General features: G+C 39.4%; 1 protein-coding gene across 1 annotated transcript in view; it reads right to left on the bottom strand.

The window, feature by feature from the left end:
* Positions 1-17455, bottom strand: part of LOC144515154 (glutamate receptor ionotropic, kainate 1) — a 38296-nt gene that overhangs the window by 12577 nt on the left and 8264 nt on the right. Inside the window, exons 2-6 of the mRNA XM_078245743.1 lie at positions 10006-10173; positions 9628-9885; positions 1770-1951; positions 929-982; positions 21-194 (exon numbers count right to left, since the gene is read on the bottom strand). Of these exons, the coding sequence (XP_078101869.1) occupies positions 21-194; positions 929-982; positions 1770-1951; positions 9628-9885; positions 10006-10173 (836 nt within the window). The remainder of the gene's footprint in view (positions 1-20; positions 195-928; positions 983-1769; positions 1952-9627; positions 9886-10005; positions 10174-17455) is intronic.

Raw genomic sequence — 17455 nt, 5'->3', positions numbered from 1 at the left:
AGGTGGAAGGTTAAACTCACTGTCATCATCCCCTCCATCATTCCAGTCTCAGCTTTGGAGGGAGCCTGCAGTCGCTCCATGGCCCACCTCTCCACCACTGAGGCCACCGGAGGGCTGTCTATGTTGAGCAGTCTGAACCCCGTCATGTTGACCCCGCTGTAGCGGTACGGCTCCAGGTCGAGGGAGAACAGGTCCTGTAGAAGTGCAACGTCATCAGTGAATGGGGCTACTGTTGATGTGTAACTGTGCTAATGTCCTGCTGCTTCCTGTAGCTCTGCATGGCTTATACTGAGAAAGCTTATTTGGTGCTCTAGCTGTCTGTATGGTGTCTTGTTGACTTCTGTCTGTATAGTTTAACCTGTACTAGTGTCTTGCTGCTTCCGGTTGCTCTGGTCTAAAATCATCCGGCCAAAGGACTACAGTTACACTGGCACATTTACAGAAATGTTGATTAATGTGTGTTGTCCTTTATAAAATAAAGAATAAGAACAAGTGCAGAATGAATGTGATTCTGCTTAGCAATACCCAAAAAGTAGATGTGAGTTACTCAGCAAGGGTGAATGGACACTTGATTAAAACAGTGGAAGAATATACAGTATAATAGCATGGAATTATGCCAAGGGCACTGGAAACATCCAGCAATGTTATTATAAAACACAGATGTTTGAGTTCATCTGCATAATCTTTGCATAACAGGATCTCTAGGTGAATACACACATCTAAGCGTGCGTAGGATAAAAGGACACTTGATTAAGACAATAGAACGGGGTAATTACATGGCACGTTACCAACCTGCATATCCATCAGGTTTTACAATTCAGTTTCAAAGTGAATCCAGAGAGTCTAAATTCCCGTGCACTGACGTTAAATAAAAAACAACCTTTGCGTGTTCTTGAGATGCAGAAATGTAGATGGCAGTTTTCCTTACCAGTGTGGTGAAGAAGAAGTGGTAATACTCAGTCATCATCCCCATGGACAAGATCTAAACAGGATGAGAAATGAAGGACTACACATCTAGTTCTTCTCCAGCCAGCATACATCATCTTTTCCTTCCCTATCCAACCACATCTATAGAGTGGTGCAGTCTAATGTATTGTAATGTATTGTATTTTTTTGGGAGGGAGGGGGTGTCCTCCCCCAAGGAAGTTTTGAGCATCAACAACTTCATTTCCTGCATTTTGATACACTTTCATGCACCAATTTACGGTGGAAATATATATATAAATTATAAAGCAAAGTATGTTGTTACGTGTCATTTTTAAGTGGGTATGTGGAAATCCTGGAGCTTTCTTAGTGGGTATACTGCGTATACCTGCGCATCATGTAGACTACACCACTGCATCTATACCAAGACACTCTTGCAAATTACACATCCCACCCCCATTTTCTGAATTGCTTCATTTTGTATTGTTTGCATGGTTAGCATCAACAATTATCCGAGTAAGTATATGTCACAATTTGCTCATGTTAGCGTTGTGTTTCCAAGTCATCTTCCGTGCAGCTTTTGGTTCTAAATGTGTATGTCTGGCTCAACAATAGGCTCTGCTTGGATATGGAAATGATCATGGGATTTCGGAAGGGGATAGAATTAGACTTATCTTGCACATAGTGAATATTAAACCAGAAAGCAATACAGAAAGTACTCTCCACTGAAAAATTCTAATTGGATTTCTGACAGAAATCCAAAAATTGCATTTTGGGTGTCGAGTTATGAATGAAACCCTGAGGACAGTGTGTAGACTGCCTGCTGGTAGATGTGTGTTATTCACCTGCTTGAGAACATCAGCTGATGTCTGGTAAGAGCAGTCAAAGATGACGTAGAACTCCTTCCCTTTCTTCATCTCTTTCAACAGAGGACGGGCATCTTTACTTCCTGTTGGCAGCTGGCGGATCTTGATTTTAATGCTGTATCTGGACGGAGCTTTGATCAACTCTTGCAAACGAATCAGTCCTTCAATTAAAAGACAAGAAGACCAGTATTAGGATCACAAACATAACCAAAGTCCCCCTCTGGAGACATTTAACTATAGTTCTCGAAATAAAAAGGTTATTTATGGTGTAGTGGAAGAGAGACTATGTAATTAAAACATAATCAGTTTTTAATTGTGTTTGAGTGCTTAAATAAAAATGCCTCTGCTTCAGTGACAGCATGCAGTCTCAACATATAGGCTAATACATTTTCTTACACAGCTCAGGTGCTTTTTCTAAAGTGCTCATATTATGCTTTTTCCCTTTCCTTTATTGTGTTGTATATATATATATATATATCTTTTTTGTGCATGTAATAGGTTTAGAAAGTGAAAAAGCCCAAAGTCCACCCCAGAGGGACTCACCATCTCCATCAGAAAACACTGTTCACAAACTGCTCCAAACAGCTCTACTGTAGTCCAGCCTTTACTTCAGAGACAAACGTGGTCACTTTGGAACACACGTTATAATTTTAAATTATTGCTTCTGACTGGCTAGTAGTCCTTACCTAGGTACTGTCAGGGCACGCCCTCATACTCTGCTTCTGACTGGCTAGTAGTCCTTACCTAGGTACTGTCAGGACACTCCCTCATACTCTGCTTCTGACTGGCTAGTAGTCCTTACCTAGGTACTGAGCATGTGCGACTCCCAACAAAGATGGAACAGAAGTGAGATGTCTCACTCTGTAGCTAAAACAGAGAGCTCAACACACAGGGTGAAAAGAGGAGCTGCAGCAATGTGCAGTACAACAAAAATATGGTGTTTTTTGAAAATGAAACCATGTAAACCTTTTCTGGTACAACCTCTAAATACAATTATGAACCTGAAAATGAGCATAATATGAGCACTTTAAGCAAACTGTGTATAAGACCACCAAACAGCCAAATCCATCTAACAAACCTGTCATCATTTTTATTTGACCAACATCCGCTCTGTCAGATGAGATAAAATAAGATGAGGTAAGAGAAGAGAAGAGGAGGAAGCCCAATAATATGCTAAATGTCAATTCTGCAGGATCTACAATACAATCTAGATTATTTTGTAAGCATCCCAAAACAACATTAGTTTTAGCCACACATTCAAAGCCTCGTGGGATGGAAACAGGCTTATTGTTGTGTCACCATGTATGTAGAGGTGCTAAAATGTAGCCAGTATGGTAGTTTCAACATACAACAGCTGGCACGGCCATGCTCTATGATGGGTTCTTCTGATAAAAATGATTTCTTAGCAGCAACTAACCTATACACTGAAGGAGTTAGAGGGTTTTGAGTGTCAAACCCCAAGCACAACATTTAACATAGCCTAATTATTTAATATTTATTTCGGTTAGTTAAATGTAATTTCATCTTGCATTCCCCAAACCAACTCTGCCTCTGGTCTCGCATCTTTTCAATCTGCCGCCGCCCGAGACTGGAATGCTCTGCAAAAGCTTCTCAAACTGGACAAACTAATTTCCATTTCATCCTTCAAAACCATAATATCATCCTTGTTCACGGACATATGCAGTTGCTTCTCGACATAATAATGTTTCCAGCTAAATATTTGAATGGTTTCACCCTTTCTTACTCACCCATGTACCTGTGCACTTATCTCGATAAGTGTTTTCTGTGTAGTATTTCAAATTGTATTTTATGTAATTTCTAAACTGTATGTATTTCTAATGTATTTATTATCTAGCTCTTCTTCCCTTTCCCTAAGTGGCTATGCCACTTGTCAGGCCGCCATTGTAAATAAGAACCTGTTCTTAATGACTTGCCTGTTTTTGTTTTTTTTTAAATGTCATTGCTTCGGTTTGGTCACTGTATTTTGAAAGTGTTTAACGGAAGTTTTAGTCTACATTGACGCTAATTTGACTCATTTGATGTCGCAGTTCTTCACTGCGACCACTAGAGGGCAGTAAGCACTCCGATTTTAAATGTACACATTACCGTCATCTCCTAGCATCAAGGCCGACAATAGTGTATTTATTGTTGAATCATATGTTATGTCAAAATTAATATTAACAAATATATTTTATACTTTTTATAACATCTGTAATTGTCATAAATGAAATGCAACACGACAACCATCCAGTAGGCCCTCTAACACTCTACTACTTAATAGTAATTATAAATGTATTTCACTGTATTTTGAAACTGTTCACCGGAAGTATTATCATGCTCTTGTTTCTACAGCGACAGTAACTTGACTAATTTGATGTTTCAGTACCTCGGTGTGACCACTAGAGGGCAGACTTGGGTAGCGTAACTCATTCTGCAAAAGAAGGTAACGTTAATCAGTACAAAAAGGAGATCCTTACCAGCACAATATTACATTTGGTCATGTTGTTCAACTCAATTTCGAGTTGAATTTTATTTTAAAATCATTCAACGAAAGTGCTAGCACAAACTGTCATGTCACTATTGATGCTAGCTTGACAAACTCTCCTTCATGACCACAGGAGGGCGACAAACACTCATTTCTAAATACACTGAAGTCCGTCGCAATCTCCACCTAGCGTTTCGTTATCTTGGCAAAATTATATAGCCATACAGGTGAACTTTATATCAAACGATGTTTGACATCTTAGAATATATATTGATATTGACATTTGTTAAGTTTATTTGTATTGTGTTTTTACAACGGATTTCTTGTACCGCTCAATGCTAATTTTTAAATCTCATTTTATATCTGTTTACTGCCCTCCAGTGGTCGCAGTGAGGAATCGCGGCATATTTAATTCGTCAAGCTACGATATTGCGGACATGATAGTTACCTAAACTTTCGATTTTCAAAATAAAACATTCAAATTAGGCTGGTGTAGATACGCACTTGTCTTTAACTACTACTACAAGAATAGGGACGGTGTGCTCGAGCGCAGTATTGGACTATATAATAAAATATGAATGACGATGATGATGTTAACGACTGTTAAACAGTAGAGGGCAGCAATACGCCATTGCAGTCTAGTGTGCTTAATCCAAAGAAGAAGAATGTTCTACTCGAAGCAGGTGTAATTGAAACTCAATCAAGACTTGAAGTTCTTTGACAGTCATTAAGCGGTTAGTCTGGGGTTTTTTTTCGAGCTAAAAATCACTTGCATATGACTTTGGTCGTCAGGAACTAAGCTAACTTAAGTAAAGTTGCTCGGCGAAGTTAGCGGATGCCAGTTTATGAGCCAGAAAAGAAGGTTTTGCTCCGTTGAGACAGCAATGGCGGGAGATTTGACGGCGCAATGGAAGCGTTTCCAACAACAGGATCACAAACCATCACATTGTTCTCTCTCCAAATGACCCGATGCACTACGGCCTCGACGACGTGCAGACTGTGAGATATGTTACTGCTCTACCACCACCACCCCCCCCCCCCCCCCCCCCCGGCGGACATTGCTGTAAATGCAACTTTATAATCACAATTTCAAACGAGACTGGTAAAGACATTGGCCATCGAAACCAAACGTGCTGCTGTGGAGTCTGGCCCGCTGACACAAAACCAAAGTCAAAGGAGAAGCTCTTTTAAAGGTAAGACCCATGTTTCAGGGCTTACGTCCAGTTTATTGTCCCAAATTATTTGCCAAAAACGGAGTGTCCCAAATGACGAGGGTCTTATTTGAGACGGGTTAGGGTAGCACAGGTGGTTTAGCAGGTTCATAATTAATTAAGGACATTGTATGGGGAATTTGGGACACTAAATTGCACGTATACCCCATTATCTCTGTGACATTTCTTTTACAGGGTTCACGTTTTGAAAAACCCTGGAAAAGTTATGGAAGTACCCAGCAAGTTTTGGAAAAGTCATGGCATTTTTATTTTTTAACACAGCATACTAATATGTGATTAATAAATGTATTTCACGTCGTCCTAACCTCAACGTTCTATTCGGGGCGCGATATTACGACTCCCACTATGAACCACATACATTGTCATTCATTTTATTGTTAAACCTCTGAGGGTAAAGGCCATAACTATAAATGGTCAACTAGTGGATCAAGTAGAATCCTATAGATATCTAGGGACAATGATTGACTCTAAATGACTTCCAGGAGAACTGTGAAGCTGTGTGGGGGAGAAAAAAAAAAAAGAAAGGACAACAGCGTCTATACTGCTTGAGAAAATTGTACCATTTTCATATAGAGAAGACCATGATGACATTATTCTATCATGCCTTTATCGAATCCATCATATCTTTCTCCTTAGTGTCATTGTTTGGGTGAGCACAAGAATCGCCTAAATCAAATTGTAAGATGGGCAAATAAGCTGACTGGTGAGTCCCAGCTGCCCCCCCCACATCCCTGTATGCTAAACAACTACAGTGGATAGCTATGGCCATCTTAGAATATAGCCTACACCCTTTGAATAGGGAATTCCAGTATCTCCCCTCTAGGGCTGGGCGATATGGAGAAAATCAAATATCACGATATTTTTGACCAAATACCTCGATATCGATACCGCAACGATATTGTAGCGTTGACTATTGGTGCTTTCACAAAATATTTACACAATGAGATTTTTGATAAATAATCATCAGTAATGTGGATATAATGACTAAGTGAGTAAAGGCAGATAATAGAACAGTTACAACAGTCTGGTAAGTTCAGGAAATGACATCACTTTAGTGTAACGCAGCCTTTAAAACCAGGAAAAGACACTTATGCAATATTACGATATCCAAAATCTAAGACGATATCTAGTCTCATATCACGTTCTCCATATAATATCGATATATGTCCCAGCAGCAATCACTCTGTTAAACAAACTGTAGAATTACTCACACACAACGCAGAAGCACCTTGGTCATGTACTAGCTGTTGAATTTCTGCATGTAACTGCACAAGTCAATGTGGTCATGTACTGTTTTTTCTAAATCCATGTTCTACTGTCTGTCTTATGTTTTAATGTTCTGTGTGTTGCATGTTATGTGGTGGTCTACACAGTTTTAAGGATGTCCTGCCTCTTAGACTATAAACCTAGTTTACCTACGGGTACCAATAAAGTAACCCCTGACATGTATCAGTTGGCACATGGGGATGTCTGTACAGAATATTATTACAGTAAATCTGTGGTGTAAGCCATAGTGATTTAGTCTAAACTGTAGTATTTTGCCATATTCTGTTAATCTCTTGCATGACCTATCAGTCCAGGCTACTATTTACAGTGAATATTAAAAATAATTGTGGAAACAGGCTGCAACAATTATTGTTTTTAAACATACTTTTTACGGTTAAACCGTTAATTATTTAGTCCATTAGATGTTTGAAAATATTGCAAAATGCCTCTCCCAATTCCCCAGATCTCAGACTATCATCTCAGTCTATGTCTCTGGCTGACCAACAGTAAAAAGAAAACCACAGATCATTTGATGACAGTGGTTTTAAAAAGTGGAAATGGAGAGTCTTTTGGCATTTTTGATTGATAAATAAAATAGTTGTCTATTCATTTTGTCTTGATTAATCTATTAATAAAATCTATCTTTTTAACAATACATGTACAGTAAATCTATGCTGTAATCCATAATATTGATTCCATATTATTTTCACTATTTAAATTGTATCGATGCCACCTTCGAAACCAACGTTCTTCACCTATTAGCTTTACGACAGAAGGGAACCTTCCAACACTGTTTGTCTGTTAAAAGCCACACAGTAACATTTTGAATGAAAAGAATGCATTCTAAATGTCCAAACAATATCCTTGTAACCCTTGTTTTCCCTTAAAATGGATCTCCTTTTTATTATAATCCAGAAAAAGCAAAATTTATTTGATAGCTTTCAACAACTACAACTCCCATCCGATTTAGTATCAAAGGCTTGTGGGAGCTGTATTTGTTCAGGTCAGATTCCTCAATGTCCAGTTAACATAAACTATGTACTGCAACCATTGCACATGGCTTCTAATCACTTAAGCGTCAAAAAATGGAGGTCCTTCCTGCCTACCAACAACAGACACTTTGACTTTAGTGTTCAGGTTCCACACCTTCATGTGGTTATACAGCGGCACTCATACGTTTAGGACACCCATGCTAAAGTTGACTAAAAAGAGGAATAAAAAAAATCATCTTTTGGAAATTGATCTTAATGCCTTAATTAAAACAATTAGGAAAAATTCAACCTTTCAGGACACCAATTTTCTTTGTGAATGAATAATGTATCGTAAATAAATAAATGTTCTTCCTTAAAATACAGGGGGCATAAGTCAGTACACCCCTATGTTAAATTCCTATAGAGGCAGGCAGATTTTTATTTTGAAAGGCCAGTTATTTCATGGATCCAGGATACTATGATCCTGATAAAGTTCCCTTGGCCTTTGGAATTAAAATACCCCCCACATCATCACATACCCTTCACCATACCTAGAGACTGGCATGGTTTTATTTCAGTTAGCCTAATAGCTGGTTGGATTTGCATTGAGAGATGATTTTATGGAAAGTACCCCATGAACAATCTCTAGGTCTAAGATCAATTTCCAAAAAATTATTTTTTTTATTCCTCTTTTTAGTCAACTTTAGCATGGGTTCATAAACTTATGAGTACCACTGTACTCTATCACATGTACAGCTTTTACCCATGTCAGTGTTTTCCATAGGTTTGTGGATGACTTAGGTGCGCATATTGTTTTTCAATAAAAAGAAATCCAATTTTGCATCTTTTTGGACCATTATTATTAACATATCTGTAGGGTTGGGCATTGTTTGGATTTTAACAATTCTGATTCCAATTGCGATTCTTCCTTTCAGTTCCGGTTCTCATTGATTCCGATTCTTTGAGGGGTGGAGTTGAAACGGGTCACATGCCTGTTGTCACAAATAAGAGGAACGTTTTATTTTGATTCAATGGTGGGTTGCAGTTTTACAGCTTTTTCACTGTAAAATAAAGCCAGACTAGAGCGCTGCTCACTGAGCTCCAAGGCTGCAACACAACAAGCGCCTGGCCGCTACGGAAACCAAAACTTGCACATATTAAAGCAACATCAAAGATTCTTTTGTACCTTTTTTAAAATAATGTTTCCAAAATCGTTTCAGTGGTTCATCAACTCGTAACAGGGTGAGCGGCACTTCTGCCTATCGGCTATAACCACACTATGCAAGTTTGCCAGATTGGGTAGCGGATCTGTAGTTCGAATGAGACATTACTACAGCGGTAATAGACAATTACCTGTAGGGGGACCAAAGAGGAAAAGTGCTTTGGCGTTGCTTTAAATTGGGAAGCGATGATCGGATTTGAAACCAAATCCTCTAAACGATTCCACTGGAATCGTAATTTTTGAAACGATTCCAAGTAGGAATCGGTTCTTGATGCCCAATCCTACGTATGTGTCTAAAACGTTGGAAAAGCCAAAGCGGATAATTAATAACACTCAAAGCTTAAAGATAAACTTGCTAAAGAAGTCCATTGAGGACCAACCACAATCATTTAATCTGACAAAAGTCATTCAGAAAGTTTTGATGCTCACATTGACTTTGCATTCATTCGGCTTAGGTGGTGCCCCAAACAGCTAATATAATGGTAGGGAAAACCCTGCATGTACAAACGTAACGATCAAATCCCACATTTGTGTAAGTGCACTCACGTGGCCATTACTTTCATGTATGATATCATTTAACGTGTGTGTGCTACCTATGTTTTAATCAGTGCTGACACATTCGGCTGCTAATGGGTTTTAATGCTTGACTGGTTTGACTCACCAGTTGCGTCCTCATAGACAACAGTGACCGTCTTCCACTTGTAGTACTGCACTATGTCCAGCACAGCTCGGCTTATGGAGGTGTATTCAGGATAGAGATTAATGAAGAAGCTGTCTTTGTTGTCCACTGAGGGGTGTTTCCAGCGGGTCTGGATGTGAGGGACTTCCAGGGCGTTACAAATAGACTGGACCGCACTGACAGATGAGCTGTGAGAGGGGCCAAAAACGGCCCCAACCCCCAGAGCCAACTGGTCGCAGGCTGAAGTAATAAAACGGAGAGTGGAGAGAGAAAATAACAAATGACCAACAGGAGAGACACAATCTTTTATTGATTCTTCAACACAAAAAGCTTCTCAGAATTCAACGAGATTATGCTTACCTCTTCTCGAGGCCTCAAAACTGTCAAATAGGTTTATTCTCTGGATGTCATAGGTCAATGTGGTGTTTGGCATTAAGGTCCGGTTCCTGTTTATGTTGGTTACAGCGAATTTAAAGGCCAGTTCTTCAACACTAATGGGCTCATTCTCAAGCGTCTCAAAGATGCCGCCTGTATGAAGAGAAGAAACAGTGGAGGTGAGAGCGTTAGCCAAAGCACACTGAAGAAAAGCAGAAAAGTTATTGATCGAATAGATAACGAAAGTACATGTCCAGGAAAAGCCTGACATTCATGTGCCGCATGTCCCTCTCCTTCCGCTCTCTTTATGTTGCTGTTCTCAAATCCCTTTGCTTTAGGTAACAACAACAGTTTTCTTTTGCAGGGTGCAAATTTTCCACCAAAACAAGTTCCTTCCTGAGACTATTTAGTAGGCCTGCACGATTAATTGTTATAAAATCGCGATCTCGATTCACCCTGTTCACGATTTAATTTTCTAATAAAAAAAAAATATATATATATATATATATTAGGGCTGTCAATCGATTACAAAATTTAATCTAATTAATTACATACTCTGTGATTAATTAATCGAAATTAATCACATACATAATTAACGGTGCCTGAACTGATACTTTTTAAGAAAGTAAGAAAAGAAAAGAAAAAGAAGGGTACTAAACAACAGTTGGTGACATTAAAGAACGGCTTGTTTATTGCTAAGGCCATATGGTCAAAATTAAATGATTTAATAATAATGTATAACAATAACTTATTTCACTAGTAAATTGCTGTTGAACGACAAAAACAACAACCAGATAGGAAAAGGACATTTACAATAACTTCAAATGCACCACGAGGCTGTAGTTTATTTATATACTATTTATATAGTTAATTTTTTTTCTCAGATTAATCGAAATTAACGCATTATTTTGACAGCATATATAAAAATATATATATATATATTTTTTTTTTTTAATGACTTCGATTCTCATTTCATTTTATGAGCCGACTGCATCACAAACGCTACTACTTTCTTCTGTGAGTTTTAAACAGACTGTATAAAAAAGGTTTTCAAGCGCTGCAATGCTCTCCCTTCTCTTCATTGAAGCCTCTGTGTTAACAGGCTTGTGGTGATGCTCAATGTGCTATAGGTGTTTTTTTTTCATGGTTAATGTGTGCAATAAACATTGCACTTCGTGAGAACAGAATCGTGGCAGAGAATCGTGATATCAATTCTAAGCTAACAAATCGTGATTCATATTTTTCCCCGAATCGTGCAGGCCTACTATTTAGGTCTTTGGTGTTTTTTTGCCCCCAACGTCTCCTCCCAGGCAGCGCGGCAATGGTTATGGTTAGGGTTAAGGTTAGGGTTAGCTGCCTTGAAGGCGCCGTTGGAAGCAAAAAACACCATTGAGCTACTATTTAGCAGAGCCACCGTCACTGTGGCCGGAGCTTAACGCTGCCCACAACGATTGTGATTGGTTTAAAGAAATGCAAACAACCCAGAACCTTTTTCCCTCCTATCCCAGAATGTATCTGTGCTGTAGCCAGACTTTACTTCACAGCCCTGTGGAGATAGGTCTGTCAATGCGAGACTATTGATCGACTGCCCTCACTCAGCGTAGTTATTCACCTCCATTATAGCGTTTGAAGGTTACCATGACTGAATTCTGGCAGTTGCATAATGTGGCCCAATTTGTTATCTACTTCTACCACATAATGCTACTAAGGGACCTGGTTTAGATGACCGGATTAAATCTCATTCAGAGAAAAGCTTGTCCTTTACTGACTTCACCCTATTTACATGGCCTAAATATCACAAGCTGACACAATCCTAGTGGGATGATTTTGTTAGGAAGACATGCCTCACCTTTAGTTTGTTATAGACCAGATTCGCAGCTAATCAAGTCAAGTCAACTTCAATTTCTGCAATATGTGCTAGCCATAATATGTTTATCGCCGACCCACGGAGCAAAAAGTATAGGTACAGCAAGTTTAAAGATAATATAAGTAATATATACAATAAATGCATGCGTTAGCAAAACCAAACAGTAGAGAAAAATAAAGAAATTGATTTATCGAGGGACTAAACATAGCCAGACAAACCATCTAACTTCCTTTTCCACAGTAATTCAGTCCAGTTCAACAGATGAAGCGCTGCACCCCTCATTCACCTCAGTCATACTTCCAATCTTCTTCACTGTACTGCTCTAGACAACAGTCAGCTTAAATTAACTGATATTAAATGTGTACCCACCAGCTTGTGATTTATAGCATCACATCATGAAGCCCCATAACATAATGTAATTTACTGTAAGGAGGTTAAGTGTTTCTGCTCAGGCTGCCAAAACACTGTTGCTATGAAGGTTTGTATTCCATTAAATCAGAAATTCTAATAATTTACTCTCTAAATACTTACATTTTATGTTTTCTTCTCTACATGTTTCTTTTTAGCTGATTAGTTCGGTGCTCTTTTCAGAGCACAACCAAGTTTAACTTGCTGTTTTGGAAATCTGTTAGTGTTTATTACTAATAATAATAATAATAATAATAATAATAATAATAATAATAATAATATTTTCCTGAGCCCAAGGTAACGTGTACAATTTACTTATTTTACCAACATTTCAAAATCCAAAGATAATCATTTCTGTCAATTGACTAATCAGTTAAAGGTGCTGTAGGTAGGATTGTGAAGATCCAGGACTTAGCCAAAATATTTGAACATTAACAACTTCTCAGTCCCTCCCCCACTTTCCGCTAAAGCACAAAACGGTCTCCTAAGCCCCTCCCCCCACAAGGGAGAATGAATGCGTGTGCATGAGCAGTGATTGACATACAGTTAGACACCCCCCCTGGCCCTGATTGGTGCATCTGAACAGGGAGCTGTGGATTTTTGCAAATCACACTGCAGGCTGTAGGTGGAGCCAGAGGAGCCGGATATTTTTCTTTTAATGACCTGCTTCATGTAGTTCTACTGGAACACAGGGTCAGTTTCAGCAAATATGTCTTACCTACTTTATTTAATTTATTTATTATTTCTGCCTCCTTTATAGAAGCTCCTTCAGTAGATGCAGTCGGAAAATGCCACTTCACCTTTCATTACAATAACTCGCGATAGAATGAGGAGATAAACAATGACCAATGCTTTTAAAATGAACTGAAAACACAACTGTCCAAATTGAATTTCAAGATCCTCTTAAAAGCACAATCACTTGTTATAGCTGGCTGTGTGTGCCAGGGCCACAGGGAGGGGGTTGTTTCTGAGTTGAGATCATCATTCTAAAAACTCTTAATCCACCACGCTGCTCCAGAAAGATGACTGTCTAGCTTGCCATGGCGGCAATATGGACACGTATTACTCCATCTGGGCACAGCGCTACATACAAAGTTTTACATTTCAGTTACATAAAGCGCAGCATGAAAAGCATTAGGATTAAGGCCAGAAAAACACTGGATTGTCACTGGATTGTCACCACCTGCATATAGGGCGGTCAAACTCGTGTGAGATTCAGTGTCCTTATCCTTGCTGGAAATGCCCCTGCACGTCGATTTCACCCAAGCCTTTCAAATGTAAATCATTTAAAACGTCTAGGCCTTCAGTGATAGGATTTCTGAAATATTACATTCAGGGTTTAATGTTAGTTCTCAGCACATTGACATTCATGAGTGCAGACAGAAAAGAGGCCCGTTCTGAACAGTCAGGGTTAGTCAATTTCTTTATCCTAAAACAAATAAACTGTAGGAACAATCTTGTTTATGCGGCAACCTTGAAAACACAGACTGAAAGAAAGGTACTTTAAAAGCTCTGCCATTTTCAAAGTTGTTAATCAATAGTTGCATTAACCATGAACACAAATCATGAAGATGCCATTTTGATGCTAAAATAATTTGCAAATGACCTCACTTCAACACTGAGGCCACAGATGGCAATAGGTCATTGCACTCTCTAGCAGTGTTTGAAGAATTGCCTGTGAAATTGGGATTGATTTGGAAGGAGAAGGGGCCTTTAAAAAGCTCCCCTTGAGACCTTGATTGTGAATGACCTTTTTCTTTGGTGTAGCATAGCCTCAAACCCCAAACTGAGAGAGCCTTGTCTGGACTCCCTGGTCACTAAATGCGGGCTTGAAAGTGCCAATCCTAATTATGGTTACCAAGCCTCAGTGAGCAGCTGCTAGGACCTGTTAAAGTCCTTAATTCTTTCCACTGCAATATGAAATTTCCATTCCAAAATACAATAACCTTAATCCAAATTTGCCAAGAAAATGTATTCCATCTCAGCGTCTTTGATGTGTTTTCAAGGTGTTGTTTTTTTTTTAATTATTTTTATATATATATATAAGAGAGGACATTTTTTGCTGTCGATTTATGCTTCAAGTACAGAGGCTGCAGCAAATGTCACAGGCCATGTTAAGGATTCAACAACAAAATAATCCTCGTAGCGGCATCACAGCATCATTTCCAATCAGAGATTTTGTTTCCCTCATACTTTAACAGGGTTGTGAAAAAAAGACGGTGCAGTTTGTGCAAAAGGCAAAAATAGCTGCTGCTATTTCAATTTTCTGATTAACATTTTTTCAGCTGACCTCAAATTATATGCATCCCATTCCTATGCAAGAGATGAAAATGCAGCCAAACTATGTACTGGTTGCATCTGCAAAGTGCATTACATGGCAAATAATAAAAATGAACTAAGACAAAATAATGAAAAATGTGATACGCTCACTCCCTAAAATGAAATAAAGTTAGCTTATGAATACAGCATTTATCAGTGGTGTTTAATGAATGATAGAGAGAGAGAGAGAGAGAGAGATATATATATATATATATATTTTTTTTTCCCCCCCATTACAGGCAATTTCAATGACTGCCTCCTCCAGAGAGAAATGACTAACATCATTGACAATCTTACAGTAAGTCTATAAGCTTAAAGGCCTTTTTATGCTTCTGCGTAGAATCGACGGCGTACCCCCGCAGAGTCTGCGCCGGACCCTACGCCTGACATGCACCTCTCTAAAAATGTAACTACACCTCGCAGTGACACACGGTGCTCGGCCATGGCTTGCTAGCGTTGCATTTCCCCCCCCCCCGACTCATTTCCTGGTTCTCCTTCTCCATAAACATGAAATCAAGCAGAGGGTTAACTTCTCCTGCTCCAGATTTCCCACCGTGGTCAGAAAGAACAGAGGAGACACTTTGTTTCTCTCACTATGACTCTAGAGTCGGCACTCGCTCCGGAGCTAATCGCGTCACTCTCTCACTTCTCCCTCGCTCACACACTCCGCACACACACACGCCGGCTCGACGCACACACCAGCGCACAAGTATAAACATCAGGCCACTTACGTAGGCTATGGGGAAAGCTCTGCGTGGAGCCTCCGCAGAACCATAAAACGGCCTTAAGTCACGAATAAAAACGGACCTATTGGCAGCTGTCAGACAGTGGCAGCATCCGCTCACGTTTGGGTAGGCCACTGTGTTCAAACAGACGTGCATTTGGTTGGAAGGGTTCATATTTGAAATGAGCTATATAAACTATTTACTCACAAATTTGAATGTCCGCAAAAGACAAATACGTATTTTATTGCCCTTTTTTATTTCCTCTTTTGACGCTTGGTGGAAAGGCACATTCCACAGGGAAAGAAAACATTTCTCTCTCCTCGTTTCCACCTGAGATGAGATCTTAAATTAATGTTTAAGGTATAGTGAGTTTCTTGATTTCCAGAGTGACGGCAGTTTGTCTGCAGCTCAGCATGAAGAGCAATCGGTGCTGGTCCACGTCAGCAAAACACTACTGAGAAATCTTTATAGTGTTTCAAGTATCTGAGCTCTTTGTTAAAAATGCCATTGGACAACACACATTGATTAATACAGCTGAGACGGTTATACACTATCAGGAAATGACTGAGCCATCTGTTAGCTTGGTTATTGTGCAGCAGAGTACGAAAGCTCAGCTATAATCACTCAGTTTTTATCTTGACCACCATCAACCATCCAGCCATCTGGAGTGAAGCAGAAACCAAACTCTACTTCATTTTTGGAAAATTGGTTTCAAATTAGCGTATATATCCATGTGGTTAAAAAACTGAAGCGGGACATCATCAGTCTTATCTCTACATGCATTTTCAATTACCCCACTAGTACGACCCCACAAAATTGTATGTGCATATCACCAGGAACATAATTAAATTAGTTACTACCCCAGGCTTTAACATTTGTAGTCCAAGGAGATTGCATCAACATTGTCCAGAGCGGCATTTAATGATTTCCTCTGCCCTTCATGCAGACATGTTTGAAGTTAAAGGCAGGGATGGTAACTATTTCCGTTCTACACGTTTTGATATATTGTTTGTAATGGTCTTTACACTCCAACAGCAATAAATAACGTATGGGCTCTGAGAAAGGAGCGAAAAAGATCCGTCATCTTTAGCTGCTGTAATCCTGTAAAAACTCCCACCAATCACAGCCTCGCGGTCCACTAGGAAAGAACCAATGAAATGCCTCCTTGCTAGGGCTGGGCGATATGGAGAAAATCAAATATCATGATATTTTTGACCAAATACCTTTATCGATACCGCAACAATATTGTAGTGTTTACTATTGGTGCTTTCCCAAAATATTTACATAATGAGATTTTTGATAAATAATCATCAGTAGTATGTATATAATGACTAAGTGGGTGAAGGCAAATAATAGAACAGTTACAACAGTCTGGTAAGTTCAGAAAATGACATCACTTTAGTGTAATACAGCCTTTAAAACCAGGAAAAGACAACACTTATGCCATATTGCGAAATTACGATATCCAAAATCTAAGACGATATCTAGTCTCATATCACGATATCAATATAAAATCAATATATTGCCCAGCTCTACTCCTTGCCCCGCTGCGCGTACTCTACCCCTCCCGTGTACGAGGCTGAGCTTAATTTGTGTCGTCTCTGCATTGCTAACAGTATTCATGTTTGTTTAAAAAAAATCTGCATGATAATAGTAGGTGTTTGCTTACCGGTGAACGAGACATGAAGTAAAATTGCGGTCCTTTCTCCGCTCTGCTCTGACGCAGCGGTGCACCTCTGTGTGTTTGGGAAGCCCTGAGGGCAGGGGGAGGGGTTAGATGGAGCCCCGAGGGCAGGGGGAGGGGTTAGACGGAGCCCCAAGGGCAGGGGGAGGGGTTAGACAGGGGAGGGGTTAGACGGAGCCCCGAGGGCAGGGGGAGGGGTTAGACGGAGCCCCGAGGAGATGTTACTTTCAAATCTTACTAGCTTTTCAACATTACCAACTAGGGCTGCACAATTTGGAGAAAGTCATATTGCGGTTTACAATACTGCGATTGCGATGGTATCATGAATCTACTTGTTTTAATTATAAGAGATAATAATATAAGCAGAATGCACTAAATACTGAAATTTTTAATTGTGTATTGCTCAACTTGAACATACAAAGTTAAACAAGC

This window comes from Sander vitreus, chromosome 3, assembly GCF_031162955.1.
Source record: "Sander vitreus isolate 19-12246 chromosome 3, sanVit1, whole genome shotgun sequence".
NCBI classification, from domain to species: domain Eukaryota; kingdom Metazoa; phylum Chordata; class Actinopteri; order Perciformes; family Percidae; genus Sander; species Sander vitreus.
Note: the sequence above shows the minus strand (reverse complement) of the source record. Positions and strands in the feature narration are given on the sequence as shown.